The sequence below is a fragment of the Oryza glaberrima genome, chromosome 4 (assembly GCF_000147395.1).
Source record: "Oryza glaberrima chromosome 4, OglaRS2, whole genome shotgun sequence".
In the NCBI taxonomy this organism is placed as follows: domain Eukaryota; kingdom Viridiplantae; phylum Streptophyta; class Magnoliopsida; order Poales; family Poaceae; genus Oryza; species Oryza glaberrima.
The window spans coordinates 26,793,305-26,808,219 of NC_068329.1; the positions used below are offsets into that span (position 1 = coordinate 26,793,305).

General features: G+C 44.5%; 3 protein-coding genes across 4 annotated transcripts; 1 reads left to right on the plus strand and 2 right to left on the minus strand.

Annotated features, from left to right (window-relative positions):
- The first annotated feature begins 23 nt into the window (after window positions 1-23).
- LOC127769469 (pentatricopeptide repeat-containing protein At3g22150, chloroplastic) lies at window positions 24-3,093 on the plus strand. The gene has a single exon (XM_052295055.1). It carries the CDS (start codon window positions 176-178, stop codon window positions 2,588-2,590), a length of 2,415 nt encoding a protein of 804 aa, XP_052151015.1. The 5' UTR covers window positions 24-175; the 3' UTR covers window positions 2,591-3,093.
- Window positions 3,094-3,412: 319 nt separating this feature from the next.
- Window positions 3,413-5,911, minus strand: LOC127769470 (alkylated DNA repair protein ALKBH8 homolog). Of its 2 annotated transcripts, XM_052295056.1 has the most exons (6): window positions 5,212-5,890; window positions 5,007-5,093; window positions 4,683-4,808; window positions 4,238-4,522; window positions 3,959-4,024; window positions 3,413-3,792 (listed from the first exon to the last, which is right to left on the minus strand). In XM_052295056.1, the coding sequence occupies exons 1-6, from the start codon at window positions 5,632-5,634 to the stop codon at window positions 3,733-3,735; spliced, it is 1,047 nt and encodes a 348-aa protein (XP_052151016.1). In that variant the 5' UTR covers window positions 5,635-5,890; the 3' UTR covers window positions 3,413-3,732. The 2 variants fall into 2 exon arrangements, with proteins under 2 accessions (XP_052151016.1, XP_052151017.1); XM_052295057.1 differs by lacking the exon at window positions 4,238-4,522 and having other exon boundaries at window positions 3,557-3,792; window positions 5,212-5,911.
- Window positions 5,912-6,357: 446 nt separating this feature from the next.
- On the minus strand, window positions 6,358-13,975 carry LOC127769468 (dual specificity protein kinase YAK1 homolog). The gene is made up of 18 exons (XM_052295054.1): window positions 13,227-13,975; window positions 12,488-12,687; window positions 11,660-11,813; window positions 11,464-11,573; window positions 11,301-11,370; window positions 11,141-11,223; window positions 10,974-11,055; window positions 10,831-10,871; window positions 10,536-10,658; window positions 10,185-10,329; window positions 9,999-10,098; window positions 9,444-9,532; window positions 9,121-9,195; window positions 8,568-8,642; window positions 7,705-8,465; window positions 7,471-7,629; window positions 6,762-7,009; window positions 6,358-6,685 (listed from the first exon to the last, which is right to left on the minus strand). The coding sequence occupies exons 1-18, from the start codon at window positions 13,404-13,406 to the stop codon at window positions 6,606-6,608; spliced, it is 2,775 nt and encodes a 924-aa protein (XP_052151014.1). The 5' UTR covers window positions 13,407-13,975; the 3' UTR covers window positions 6,358-6,605.
- Window positions 13,976-14,915: the final 940 nt, after the last annotated feature.

The window sequence follows — 14,915 nt, forward strand, 5'->3', positions numbered from 1 at the left end:
GGCAACGGTTCTGCCGAATATGGAAAGCGGAGTGCGGAAAGACGCTTCTGCCATCGAATCGTCTGTGGCGCCCGCGAAGCAACGGAAGAGATGAGGAGATGACTCGGATGAGCGGAAGCTGCAGGGAGCGAGTCGTCGTCGTCGTCGTCACCGCGAGGCGCCGCGCCAACCTCTCATGTCCTCTCCTCGCTGCGCCGTCTCGCTCCCACCCACCGCCGCGGCGACCACCGCCACCAATGGCGGAGGCGGCGGGAGGAGGAACGCGCAGCCGGCAGCGGCGACGGCGGCGTCGCAGGTGAAGAAGCTGTGCAAGCAGGGGCGGCTGGACCACGCGCGGCGGCTGCTCCTCGAGGCGCTTCCCCGGCCGCCACCGACGCTGCTCTGCAACACGCTCCTCATCGCCTACGCCGCCCGCGCGCTCCCGGAGGAGGCGCTCCGCCTCTACGCTCTCCTCAACCACGCCGCGCGCCCGCCGGTCCGCTCCGACCACTACACCTACTCCGCCGCGCTCACCGCCTGCGCACGCTCCCGCCGCCTCCGCCTCGGGAGGTCCGTCCACGCGCACATGCTCCGGCGCGCCCGCTCCCTCCCGGACACCGCCGTCCTCCGCAACTCCCTCCTCAACCTCTACGCCTCCAGCGTGCGGTACCGGGAGGCACGCGTCGACGTCGTCCGGAGGCTGTTCGACGCAATGCCTAAGAGGAACGTGGTTTCTTGGAACACTCTGTTCGGCTGGTACGTCAAGACCGGGCGTCCCCAGGAAGCCCTGGAGCTGTTTGTGCGCATGCTAGAAGATGGTTTCAGGCCCACACCGGTCAGCTTCGTGAATATATTTCCGGCTGCTGTGGCTGACGATCCAAGCTGGCCATTCCAGCTCTACGGATTACTTGTGAAGTATGGGGTAGAGTATATCAACGATCTGTTTGTTGTGAGCTCAGCAATCGACATGTTCTCCGAATTTGGGGATGTGCAATCAGCTCGGAGGGTGTTTGATCATGCTGCCAAGAAGAACACCGAGGTTTGGAACACCATGATCACTGGGTATGTACAGAATGGCCAGTTTTCTGAAGCCATTGATCTCTTCAGCAAAATCTTGGGATCCCGAGAGGTTCCATTGGATGTTGTGACCTTCTTATCGGCCCTCACAGCTGCCTCACAGTCACAGGATGTTAGCTTGGGTCAGCAGCTGCATGGCTATTTGATTAAAGGAATGCACAGGACATTGCCTGTAATACTCGGTAATGCACTTGTTGTGATGTACTCAAGATGTGGCAATGTCCAAACTGCCTTTGATCTCTTCGACCGGTTGCCAGAGAAGGACATTGTTACTTGGAATACCATGGTGACTGCTTTTATACAGAACGATTTTGACTTGGAAGGCTTGCTGCTCGTCTATGAGATGCAGAAATCAGGTTTTGCTGCTGATTCTGTGACATTGACTGCAGTTCTGTCAGCATCATCAAATACTGGAGACCTTCAGATCGGTAAACAAGCACATGGTTATCTTATCAGGCATGGTATCGAGGGTGAGGGCTTGGAGAGCTACCTAATAGACATGTATGCAAAATCTGGCCGTGTAGAAATGGCTCAGAGAGTGTTTGATAGCTTTAAAAATGCCAAGAGGGATGAAGTCACTTGGAATGCCATGATAGCGGGATACACACAGAGTGGACAGCCTGAAAAGGCAATCTTAGTATTCCGGGCAATGCTTGAGGCAGGTCTTGAACCTACTTCGGTGACACTTGCTTCGGTGCTACCTGCATGTGATCCTGTTGGAGGGGGCGTTTATTCTGGGAAGCAAATCCACCGTTTTGCTGTGCGCCGTTGTTTGGATACCAATGTCTTCGTAGGTACAGCTCTTATTGACATGTACTCTAAGTGTGGTGAGATCACTACAGCAGAAAATGTCTTTGGTGGCATGACGGGGAAGAGCACTGTCACCTATACGACAATGATATCTGGTCTTGGTCAGCATGGTTTCGGCAAAAAAGCGCTTGCTCTTTTCAACTCCATGCAAGAAAAGGGGTTGAAGCCTGATGCAGTGACCTTCTTGTCTGCGATTTCAGCATGTAATTACTCTGGACTCGTCGACGAAGGACTAGCTTTGTACAGGTCGATGGACTCATTTGGAATTTCGGCTACTCCTCAGCACCACTGCTGTGTTGCAGACTTGTTAGCTAAAGCTGGAAGGGTGGAGGAAGCATACGAGTTTATAGAGGGGCTGGGGGAGGAGGGCAACTTTGTTGCCATCTGGGGATCGCTGCTTGCATCCTGCAAAGCTCAGGGCAAGCAAGAGTTGGCAAAGTTGGTGACCAAGAAGCTGCTTGACATCGAGAAGCAGTACGGTCATGCAGGCTACAGCGTTTTGTTGTCACAGGTCCTTGCTGCTGAAAGTAACTGGAATAGTGCTGATAGTCTAAGAAAGGAGATGAGGGCAAGGGGATTGAAGAAAGAAGCAGGTTCTAGTTGGATTAAAGTCCAGAACGCAGCATTGGAACACAAGTTTATCGAAAAAGACCAAAATTATGTCGAAAATGAGCACATGTTCTCGATTCTGGATGGTGATGCCGACAGTACGGATAGACTTTAACATGTTTCAATACCTTTTGGCACGCAAGATTGCAGATATGAGATTCCTAATCCTATTGTGGTGATTACCTCACGCTGACAGACTAGGCTCCTGTTTTACCTGCAGTTTAACATGATTTATCTTCATTCAGAAATCAGAATTGATGCTCCTCATAGTAATACTTGACTGGATGGAAACTTGGAAAGACACCTAGCCCACAAACCTCATGCGGCGGCCACACGGTGAACTTGTGCTGCGAGACATCAATCTATGGATGAGGTTGATACCAATGATGTGCCAGATGAAGAGCAAGCTGCAATCTTGCAGGTGGCCAGGTTGTAACTTGTATTCACTAGTACGCTTATCTTGACAAGCACAGCGCCGTCCTTAGGGATTCTGGGTGAATTGTACAGCTACATTTGCTTATAATCGTCTAGAAATAGGTGAGTACTGTCATAGAACGAGCAACGTGATTAGGCAACGGGATTTTTTTTGGTTGTGAACGTACATACAATATCTTAAATGAAGATTATTCTCACATGATTACGGCCAATGCAAAGGAGGATTTTGCATTGGTTTTCTGTAATAATCATGTACTACATTTTTAAACTCGAGGTACGCCTCTCTTCAAAAGTTTCTTTAGCCATACTTTGTTGGAATGGTTAACATCAAGATATGCAATGTGAATGTGTAGTAGTTACTGCTGAATGTACAGTTCGAGAGTGAAGGATAGCACATTCACTAGACAAAACCAGTGGCAAACACCGAAAGCTCAGAGGTACACCAGTACACTTCAATTGAAATGAAAAAAAAAAACCAACAAAGTAATCCATCAGTGAAGTATGATTATCATTAAATTCCATAACATCACCAATCTGAGGATCAACAATATCATACAGATGAAATTGGAAAAGGAAAAAAAACATCAGTGTAATAAATCAGGCAGCAGGATGACAAGCTGCATGCTTCGTTTGAGAATTTTAGTCAAAATTAGTCTGCTACAAGCTATAGAATTTGCAGGTTGATGATGAGCTACTGTGATACTTGATCCATTGGTTTGCTAAAATATCTATTGATTCACCTGACCCTTAGTGGGTGCACGACACTTTGTTGTGGTGTAGCAGGTAAAGTTCCTGGTTCTAGCTTTTGATCCCAGCTTGACCTTACTTACTCTGAGAATCACAAAACTGGCCATATTCGCAGTCGCAAAGACCCATCCTCACCTGTAATCACAACCCAGAAATAAAGGTGTAGGTAAGGCAAGGGGGCACTTCAGTAAAACTAGGATGTTTCCAAACCCAACTAAAAAATGTTAGCATGATCAGTCAAAGACACCATATTCAATTGAAAACACCTTGAAAGTTGGAGGTGGACAAAAATAGGACAAACCTTTCGAAAAGTAAAGGAAACCCGTCGTGTATTTCTCTTGATGACTTGACCACCCACATCATCAATCTAAGAGAAAAGATCACATTTTAATTGTGTTTGTTTGGTATAAAATTTAAGGAAAGCATAGCAAAAAATGTATTACCAAGACTATTTGCCCAAAAAAACTAAAGGCATTAGTTACTTTCTGTGATAGGAAGAAGATTACTAAATAGTTGAACTATTGTGTGCAATTCTGTAATCAGAGCAGAAGAAAAATATGTTGACTTAAACATCGCATACTTTATGGTGTGGTATATAGTGATGCCAAGCATATCGGCCTTCTCCAGACATCAGTAACATGGATCGAGGAGGTAGAAAAACAGCTTTTCTAATGCACTGTGGCTCTTCAATGCTATCTTTATCAGTTCCACTGACCATACTTGGAGCACGCCAACTGCCTTTAGGGTATTTTCTGAACTCCATAATGCATGGTCCAGCCAAAGAAAGACTAAAAATCATTTCTTCGAATGCTGAATGTGTGTCTATATGTGGTGACAAACCTACCCCACAGGGATATTCATTCACCTGTAAGCATACAGAGGTTAATTCTAACATTGATTTTAAGACATAACGCTGTTACAAACAGACAGCTAAGAACACAGATCCATCATTGACCTTGGACCAAACTAAGATCATGAAACACATTGAATGGAAACCAAAACAGAAACAATTTTTACAAACTTACTGTCAATTGATCAACCAGCTTGCTAGTACATTTATTTGCACCAGAAAATGACATGATCTTATCAATAATCTTTGAAACAAAAGGTGGCAATTCACCTAAGAACTGCTTTGAGTCAACATTCCTTGTCTGCACAAGCCAATCAAACCTTTATTGCGGAGCAGTCGTTACAATAGAAAGCAGAGACATCTTTCAGTGCAAGATATGATGATAAAATGAAACTTGTTCTGAAGAAGCTACAAAGTACTAAAGTTTGTCTATATCACGATCACACAAACCATTCCTATGCATCTGTGCAGTCTGGGATACTTACAATATCAAACTTACTTCATACAGAAACTCGAAACCGTAATGCTGAACTCGTCTTTTCGCCAAACTTTTCCACGGTCTATTATCCACAGCGGCAAGAAGTTCCTGCAGAAGAAGCACAGATGCACCACTGTCAAATCTCAACACGAATGTAGAAGGTCATATCATCTCGCTTGATCAAAGATAAGCAGCTCGGAGGACTTCTAAATCTGAAACCACCCACTTGTTCCTCAGCGGCCGTCACGAAATCTGGTACCAAGTAAATCCCCGGGACGCCCAGCTCCGACGCCGAGGTGGCCACCGGAAGCGAGCCCCCAACCGGAGCCTTCGGCTTGGCGGGCACGGAGTATCGTATGTGCAGCACGCGGCCAGCGAGGCCGGCGCAAGGGCGCCCATGGAGCGCGGACATCGCGGCCTCCGCGGCGGCGGGCTCGCGGAACCGGACGATGACGCGGACGCCGCTGCCGTCGGCGCCGTGGACCCCCGCGACCTCCCCGAAGGCGGCGAAGGCCGCGCGGATGTCGTCGTGGGTCAGCCCCACCGCCGGGCCGCAGTTGGCCACGTACAGGGCCGCGCTGGGAGCGGGAGCGGCGCCCTCGCCGAGTGGCGGCGGCGGCGGCGGGCGGGTGTACCCGGAGCCCGCCATCTCTGCTCGCCGTAGTCGCTCGCAGCGGCCGGAGACACTGAGCAAGAGGAACGGCGGAGAGCGCGGGAATCACCGGAGGAGGAGGAAATCAACGATCAGATTCGGAGGAGGAGACTTCTGGCGCGGCCGCGTGAGGCGAGAGGATTAGCGGCGGCGCCGGCGAAGGAGGTTGCAAGGTACTAAGGTCGAGGGGACGTTGGCAGACTGGGAGCCGCATGGAAAAAAGCCCACTACTCCTTTGTCGAGGTCTTTTCCGGCCCAGCCCACTAAATTTGAGGGGGGTACTTTGTTATTCTTCAGGCGTCCATAGCTAAAATGCACATGATCACATTGAGATCCTAGATATTCAAACTTAAGTTCAGACTTATATTTGCATAATTGCATATTCCTAGAAAAATAAGTTACGATGAAGAAAAATAATAATAATAAAACATCTAAAGGTCAGATTTAAAATTAAAATTTTGTTTACGTCTTATAGACTGAAGAGCGAACGATCAAGCCAGATCATAGTTTATTTTTCAAGTCGCTAAAACACATATGTAAAAGTTTTCCCTATAAAATTTATTTTTCTAATAAGCATTATGACTTTATAATCAGCCAGCTGCAGGCGTTTGATAATGAGGCTGAAGCGTAAGAACAGATAAGCTGCATGCGTGATAATGGGGGGCTGAAGCGTAAGAACGGATAGATCTGGCTGTCCTAGCTGCTGGGTAACTAACTGATACTGCTGGGTACTAAATTTCTGGAGAAGTATGGGTAACGGGCACAACAGATGCTGTAATTATCGATCGCATTATGCCTTCATATAATTGTGAGTACGACAAAGGACCACCCCCAATGGAAGAATGCAAGTGCAGCAACACTGCAAAAGAATACTCAGACGGGCTGAGGCAACGCAACGCAACTCCCAGTTTGAAACTACAAATAATTCATGTCGCCAGCAATGAATCGCACTGCTCCACAATTCCCCGCTAGAAGATGCTCCCGTAATCCTTTCTTGGAAGAGATGAAGGTAGCCCAGTTGTGGTAAATGGATGCCCACTCGTTCCTCCTGCAGGTTAGGGTGTCAAGAAACTTGCTTCTCCAAAATTTAGTCGATATAAGTAGAAAAGGAACAGATCGTTTACCCCAGGGCGTTCCATCGGCCATGGGCCATGCAGGTTGCCTGTTGTGGTGACTCCCTCTAGGATGATTATGAGTTGAAGTTGCCTGGTTGTATCGATGCTGAATATATGGTTGCCCATGCCGAATTTGGGGATTTTGTTGGGGATGATTTACAGGGTTATAGCCACCATAGTTAACAGGAACAGCAGAATGAGTATTCCCTCCAAGCGACCCACGAGAAGATGCATGAAAAAAATGGTCTGCTCTGTAACTGAAAAAAGAAAAAGGGATAATTGGTAGTCATTACTTATTAGTAAACAAAATACCTTTATAAAGAATATGGCTGAGTTAATTTTTGACTCCTCCCATTTATCCCAAAATAAGTTCATTTTTTAAGTAACCATTGCATCAGAATTTGTGAAAGTAAAGGATAAATGTATTAGGGGTAGATAAAGTGGGGAGTGATTGCATTGGGATTTGGGATTTGATAAATTGAGGGTGTTCTAGTTTTTTTTTTTTTTTGGTTTTGCAATGATATACTGTGGGATGGGTGAAAAATTAACTTTTTTTGGGACAGAGGGAGCAACTATAATTGAAACTTGAAAGACTCTTTAGGAGCAAAGCTCAAAATAATGTCTTGTGAATAAAATAAGGGTGATAAATTTTATGGTTAGGCTCCAGCCTTTGAGAAAAAAAAAAATTAAGCCTTAACAGATGTAGAACATTGAATACCTTTCGCCTGCTGGTAAAGGGTTCGAGCCCATGAAAATGTGGCTTTGGACATTTGCTGTTCTGGCGGATCCACTTGTTGGATTAGCTGAATCCCCGAGGTGAAGACTGCTGCTTAAATCAGCTGACAGTGAATTGTCTTCATGCAATAGTGACTCATCACTGCAAGGTAGAACAGCATAAACATTGATCTTCATACTACCTTTACAAGAAGCAATTGAATATGCATTTCCTCACCTAAAATAAGGGTCCCAATAAGCATTGTCAAGTGTGGATGCCGCTGATGAATCAGATAAATTATCAAGAGTTTGCAGACGAGGAGCAAAGTGTGAATGAAATGTTTGAGAAGGCCCATGACTAGAAGAAGCCTCCAAGGAAAAACTACCGGAACCAATTTGCGGTCTCCAACTAGAATAACCAGAACTTGGTATTGAATTCTGGGAGTAGACAGGATGTCCTCGAACATTGGCATCAGAATGACTAAAACCGAAACCATCTCCATGACGTCCTTGTCCATGCTGAGATGGATATTCATGAGGTGGCATTGGCAAACCCCTCCTCTTGCTGTAACTGGATGGAGTTTTTCCCAATGGGGATCCATGAATGCCTCCACTTGCAGGTGAACCAGAACCATGCATCCCAGTGGAATTAGATGGGATTTGCATTTGGTAGTTAGGTGGGGTAAATTGTGATGGACTGGCACCAAGAGACATAGGCCCCGTACTCCCAGGGCTCAAGCGAATCCCTCTATCATGTGAGAAACGGGGTCGCAATCTTACGTCTGGACTAGACTCAATTTGTTTAAAACCAGGACCTAATGGTGAGTAATACATGTTGACAGCATTGCCATCACCAAAGCTTCCATAGCTGCTGGCATGACCAGCATTACCAACATAGCTACCATGGCTACCAAAGCTTCCATAACTACTCCCATAAGAATAAGGTATTTTTGGAGGATAGGGATTATTGGGTGGTAGAGACCTATTAACACTTCCAACCTACAAAATTTTAGAATATAGGCATGTCCGTTAGAGTATGGATAAAAAAATGCCATGAAAATAACTCAGTAGCAGCCCGAGAGAGTAGTTATCAGTTATCACCTGAGGAGATAGGCCTGCGGCTAGCCAGTGTCCTCCTCCAGGATTGTGTTCAACTGCGGCAGCACGACCAATTGGCTACACCACAAATTCAACACAGAATAGATTTAAGAAAAAAGAGCCACGTGAACACACAATTAATGCCCCAATTAACATAAGTATATAACAATTTTTCATCAGAGCCTAGAAAGCTTTCTTGTAAATCACACCAAGTAATGCACCACATCAAATGCATGCACGAAAGAAACTGTCATCATCTAAAATATTTATTGTAAAGACGAATCAGAAAGTGTAGCAACTGGTTAGGTTGATAGTCAGCACTCTATATCAGTTTATAACAGTAATGTCTGTGGCTCTTTATCCTAAACTAGGAATATGCCACAGAAAGCAAGTAGTAGCAATGCAAACTTATTTGATTATGATAACAAATATGCCAGTCATATGTTATTCCTAACTAAGATATAATTTAACTCCCACATAGAAGAATATCATCATTAAAGATATCAATATTTTCGATCAAATATGAGACCTAAGCTTGAGATGAGACCATACTCACAATTTTGGGAGTCTCAGGTATGGGTTCATATGGACCAGTGAAAGAACCGCCTGTTATAAATGGATGACATGAAGCCTGAAATAAGATTTAATAACAATCAAGTCCTTCCGCATGCATATGGATTCCTTGGAATGAAAAATATGCAAGAATACAGAATAAATTGTGTTCATAGGTGCAAGCTATCCAATTTTATTGGTACTGTTAGATGAAAGATTCACCAGCTTAACCTGAGCATAAAAATAGTTAAATATGAAAATGAAAAAATGCTCCTTATACTTTTACAGAAATGTGAATGCAATATAACCATACTACGTCGCACATACCTGCAATGGCGACCATCGCTCATTGGGATCAAATTTCAGAAGCCCCTTTAGGAAATCAACCAGTATCACCCGCTCTGCCTTTTCTGTCTCTGAATCAAAATGCAAGACCTGAGAACATATATCAAACTTCCAAGCTTTATTCTAACAGCTCTAATTTGCAGATTCAGGAGAGCCATACAATAATAACTAATGAGTATTTTATAAAACATTAAGCCCAATTTCATATTCCATATCGATCATTAAACCTGTGCAAAAAGGCATCCGGTTTAGCTCGGTTTGGAGTGAGTAGTTTTATTTCCTTGATTCCTGTAGGAACACATACTTTCCTTTCTTTTTCATTTCTAGGAGAATACCTTATTGTAATAGTTATCCTTGATTGCACAACTCAAGACAACAGCACATCATTTTTCAGAGAGAAAAAAGTACACAGGAATATAATATGGTCTAATTGAAACAATGTAATTACAGGTGCAAGAATCAAAATAAAGAGTGCACATGATAGTGGTGCAAGTCAGAAAAATCAAAGAGAAATCACAAAAAACAAAGAAAACAAACCTGTCAGTTCTGAATTTTTCCAAGGGTAACTGCATATGAGTTGGTCAAGCCTGAGTTGTGGGAAGTACCATTTCACTACCTTTGGCTTTTCAGACTCCCTCTGTATTTGGCATAGATAGTAAGATAGTGCTTATGATGGAATTAAGAAAAATGATCATGATTCTATAAATGAAATTACAAGCTTACCACTTCAATCTCCTCTTCAGTTAACAATCTGTAAGAACTGCCAATACCATCATGCACTTCGTTACCACGATAAATACTTCCAACATGTTTAAAAAACTTTGCTGAGTTCTTAGCTTCCCTTAGCATGTAATCTGGTGGTTGACCCCTACAGAAATTGAATTAAGGAAAATAAAATTACATTAGTAAAAGCATTATAATATGATGAACTCCAATATAACAGTATTTCTAGAAAGAGATCTAAATGCATGGACCAACAACATTGCACTAAGAAAAATGCATATGCTCTACGAAGCATAAATGACTGCATGCCAAACAGCAGAGCTAGAAGAGAGTTACAGGTAAAGCCCTTACCCGAGAATTTTTACCATGCGCTGGAGCACATCATATTCTGATGCTCCGGGAAATAAGGGAAGGCCTAAAAATAGTTCAGCAACTATGCAGCCAAATGACCACATGTCAATTGCAGTATTATAACTGTAAACAGTTAAGGTTCTAGCAAGTCACTCGGAAAGACCAGAGCAATGGTACTTCACTGAAGGAAAATTCATTACTCATTCGATAGATATGAAACAGCATACCAGGAAATGCTGATTAAGACGCTAATGGGTAATGAAATGAAACAAAATTGAATAGATATATAGGATACGGATAGCCAAGGATAACTTCTGGAGATCTGTAATAGCGGCTCTAGCAAAAAGGAAGGAAAGAATTGAAGTCAGACTCTCAATTAACTGATATTATTAAATAAGCATTTTAGAAATGAAGTGTGCTAAGTTCCAGAAAGAAAACCTGAATGTATGAGTATACTGTTTTACCCTCCAAGCATGCTGAACCAAAATCAATCACTTTCACGGCTGCATCTGTTGTAACACTGTAAAAATTCAAGGTGCAACTGTCAAGCTACAGCTTGCTTCGTCCAAATAAACTAAACTTATGCAGAATCCAATGCAATTTACCTCGGAGTTAACAGGATATTTTCAGGCTTCAGGTCACAGTGAATTATCCTAGCGCCTCTCATCACAACCATGGCATCCAATATCTGAAAACATAAAACAGAAATATCAGGCAACAAGTATTAATTATATATATAATAAATAATACAGATAGACATCTCACCTGTTTTGAGAAGGCGCGAACAAATTTCATTTTCAGTCCTCTGAAGCTGTTCCTTTTCAAGAGCTCATACCTAAAATATTGGAGTTTATAATGCAGTTTGAGGGGGTGGGGGAGAAAATAATGGATGAACATAGTAGCAAAAGAAATTCTAAAGTTAACTTACAGGTTTTGACCAAGCATTTCAAATGCTATACACAGGTGATTTTGGAATAGGAGATAGTCAAGCATACGGACAATGTTATACTGGTCATCAGGATCATGTGTTTGATTCAACTGCAAGACCACCCATAATTGTAACGGTGAGTAATGAACTTATTGCAGATAGAAAGCACAATAAAGTTCCCGATGTACTACCATACCGCTCTCAATAATGAAACCTCCACGAGCGCTTGATGGTAAAATGCAGGCTGGTTTTTAATAACCTTCACAGCAACATAATCATTGGTTTCAGTGTCCAAGCATTTGACAACCTGACCGAACGTTCCTTGGCCAAGCATTTCCTTGACTACGAACCTGAGCACCACAATAAAGAAAAAACGAACATATAATTCAATGGGATGCTAAACAATGTTCAACATTCCTGGGATTTAGAACAGGGGATGTCAAAGGAAAGACAAACAGGACAGGATTCTTTAACTACTCCAAAATTTGATTGTTTGTTATACAGTCCTGATGATGCTGAATTAACTCCCATACGAGAAGGGCAGTGGAGACTAGAGAGGTTATCAGCGCTTTTAATTTTGTTTAAAGGGTTACAGTAGAAATTTGGAGGCTTGAAGGAAGTGCAAAAGACAAAATTTAGATTCCTCATCACTCGGTACTAGGAACCTAGATGATTTCTTCCCTTGTGGTATGAAGTAAAAACTCTGGCATACCATGGCTATCTGCACGATACTCCTATATTGGCATGATTGGCAATGGGATAAAATATCATGAAAGCTTGAAGAGCATTTAAGGTATATTCAACCACTACCAGTTCATATAGTGACTTCTCAATGTGTGGAATTTTATTCAGTATCATTATTACAGTTTTCAACTCATGAATTTGTGTATTGTTGATACTTGAATTAATAATCTAGACCAATCGACCTATAATTTACTGGTGCATAGTGCTCTCCAAAACTGGACAAAAAGATGAAGCAAATCAAACACAACCGAATTAGCATCAATTCTGAGAAAAGTTAAACCTCCGATTTGATGTCCTGTTGACCAATTCCAAGTTGACATACAATATGAGGTCCCAATTCGCATTATCAAGTCCATCATTATGAGCTGGGGTTGAAGGATTCGTCAGAAAGATCTTTGGGTTTAGTGACTCTGAGTACTTAAACGCAGGGTTGCATCGTACAAATGTTTGAATGATGTCTGCCGTTAGTCTTGCAACAAACTGCATAGCAAAGGGGATTCAGCTTACCATGGTACGACAAAACATACAGGGTTTGAGGTGCATACCATAGTCATACGAAAAAGAAAATGTAACAAATGAATGATAGAATAAGTCTTAAATGGAATATCAGATCAATAATAATAAGAACGGTGGTACGTGTTAGTGTTATTCAATGTTGGAATGGTTGGTATGCTTAACAAAACACTTGTTAGGGGAAGAGCTGAAGAGACAAAAGGTGAATACCGAGTCATACAGAACATTCTTAGTATACACAAACTAACACAACTACTGAAGATCAGTACGGTAATGGCATTCTCTCCTCGATGTATGAACAGGCAGGGCAGGAAAAATGTGTGGTGACAGCAACTAATATGACTTAACTAGAATTCTAACGATAAAGAATCTAGAGCTTTCAGTTGGACATCCGCGCAGAGAACCGTATCCAGCTACTTCAGTGCACTAATTCCCTACATTTCTGAGTAGCCTCATTATCCGAACGGATCATTACCATAGCAAGGAAGGAGGAGAATGAGACGTACCGGTTTCCTCTTGACGCCGTGAAGATTGCTTATACGGGTCGCAACCCCATTGCCCGAGGACGAGGGGGAGGGGAGGGACGCCTCCGGCGACCGCCCCGAATCCCCAGCACCAGCGAGACGTCGGAACACCGTGCCCACGCTAGGCTCCCACGGCGGCGCCGCCGCCGCCTTCTCCTCCATGTCCGCCAGCTATTCGGCAGCTCTTACAGTTGCTCGGGGAGATCTCCTACCGCCCGCCGACCACCACCCACCAGCAACTCCGAACCCAACCCCAGTCGCAACGATCACACCATCCGCGGGAGCAGCCGAGCAGCCGCCGGAGGAATCCAGCTCCATCCTATACGGCGGCGGCGGCGGCCATCCCCGACGCTCCGATCCCCCGGCTTAGCGCGACGGCGATGGTCAATCCGCGAGGGTGGAGAGGCAGCTAAATCCGCACTGGAGCACAGATTCCAGCCGATGGATGGCTGGACCAGATAGGTTTTATTGCCTACACGAACGAGAAAATTTGGGGATAAACACCAACACAGAGCGGTTTGGACTCCGGTGCTCGGATTCCGAATTCCGCGGTGGCGCCACCGAAATTAGGGATTTGGGATGGGATTCGGGGGGGACGAAGGAGGCGACGCGAATCAAAATCCCAGCCCAATCCCCTCCCCGATTTCCTCGATTTCTCGCCGCCGTTTCCTCCTCCGTTTTTCCTCCGCCTATATTTCTCACCCTTTTCTCTCTCCCTCCCCCTCTCTTTCCTACTACTAGGAAATGATATACTTCTAGATTCAATTACTTGTTAATGGAATAATAAATGGTGTGATAATACGAAACAAATATTTTTTTTCCCCAGCTGACTACGCCGTTGCTCTGCTGCACCTGCACCCCATGTGTCCGGCTTCCATGTGGGCCCATAGAATCTGCTGTCAGGGCGGCGAAGGGATCGGACGGCCGGGAGCGCGTGCGTGGTTGGGAGCGGACGGCTGGATGCGCCGGGCGTGGGGGTCACGTGACCGAGGATGCGTGGCGTCCATGCCCCACGCGGCGTTACGTGGAACCCACGTGTCAATGGCTTGCGCCGCTGGGGGAATCCCACCACTCCGGCTCTCTCTCGCGCGCGCGCCTGTCCCTCCCCACTTTGCACTTGTTCCAGGAAACGGTCCAGGTGATGAGATGCATCCGCACGAAATGACGAGGAGATGTCTTGAGAATGATGATTACTAGGGGTACCCCACTTTGTATTGTTCGTCCGCCGTTCACTAATTGCCGATTTTAATCGTCGTCGTCCCAAATTGTTTTCTGTTCACTTAATCCAAACGAACGGAGAGATTTATAAGAGAGATTAAATAAAATCTTATGAAAATCATGTAAATTTTTGTACAGTGTGTTCCGTCAACATGCATAACTGGTGGCGTACAGGCAATGTGTCGCAGCAGATATTATTGCAGGCTTGCGTGTAGAACGTTTCTCATTTATCGAGTTAACAGCTGTAGCTATATGGTGTTATTAGCCTGTTTGATGAGGTCAACGGAACGAATGGAAGGAACGTGCCCGGTCGTGTAAACTGGCAGAAATGATTAGCACGGTATTTGCCCCTGGCCTAAACTCGGTGTAGGACTGTAGGTACAGAATCACCTCCTTTGTTGGTTTCAGTCGTTCAGAGCACATACAGGCATACTCCCTCCGTCCTATATTAAG

Coding starts and splice junctions, on each gene's coding strand:
- LOC127769469 (XM_052295055.1), top strand. CDS start 176: ATGTCCTCTCCTCGCTGCGCCGTCTCGCTCCCACCCACCGCCGCGGCG.
- LOC127769470 (XM_052295056.1), bottom strand. CDS start 5,634: ATGGCGGGCTCCGGGTACACCCGCCCGCCGCCGCCGCCGCCACTCGGC. Junction 5,094..5,211: donor TGACGGCCGCTGAGGAACAA/GTGGGTGGTTTC, acceptor CTTCTTCTGCAG/GAACTTCTTGCCGCTGTGGA. Junction 3,793..3,958: donor TTTCCTTTACTTTTCGAAAG/GTTTGTCCTATT, acceptor TTGTGATTACAG/GTGAGGATGGGTCTTTGCGA.
- LOC127769468 (XM_052295054.1), bottom strand. CDS start 13,406: ATGGAGGAGAAGGCGGCGGCGGCGCCGCCGTGGGAGCCTAGCGTGGGC. Junction 10,330..10,535: donor CGCATGGTAAAAATTCTCGG/GTAAGGGCTTTA, acceptor CAATTTCTGTAG/GGGTCAACCACCAGATTACA. Junction 8,466..8,567: donor CCGCAGGCCTATCTCCTCAG/GTGATAACTGAT, acceptor AAAATTTTGTAG/GTTGGAAGTGTTAATAGGTC.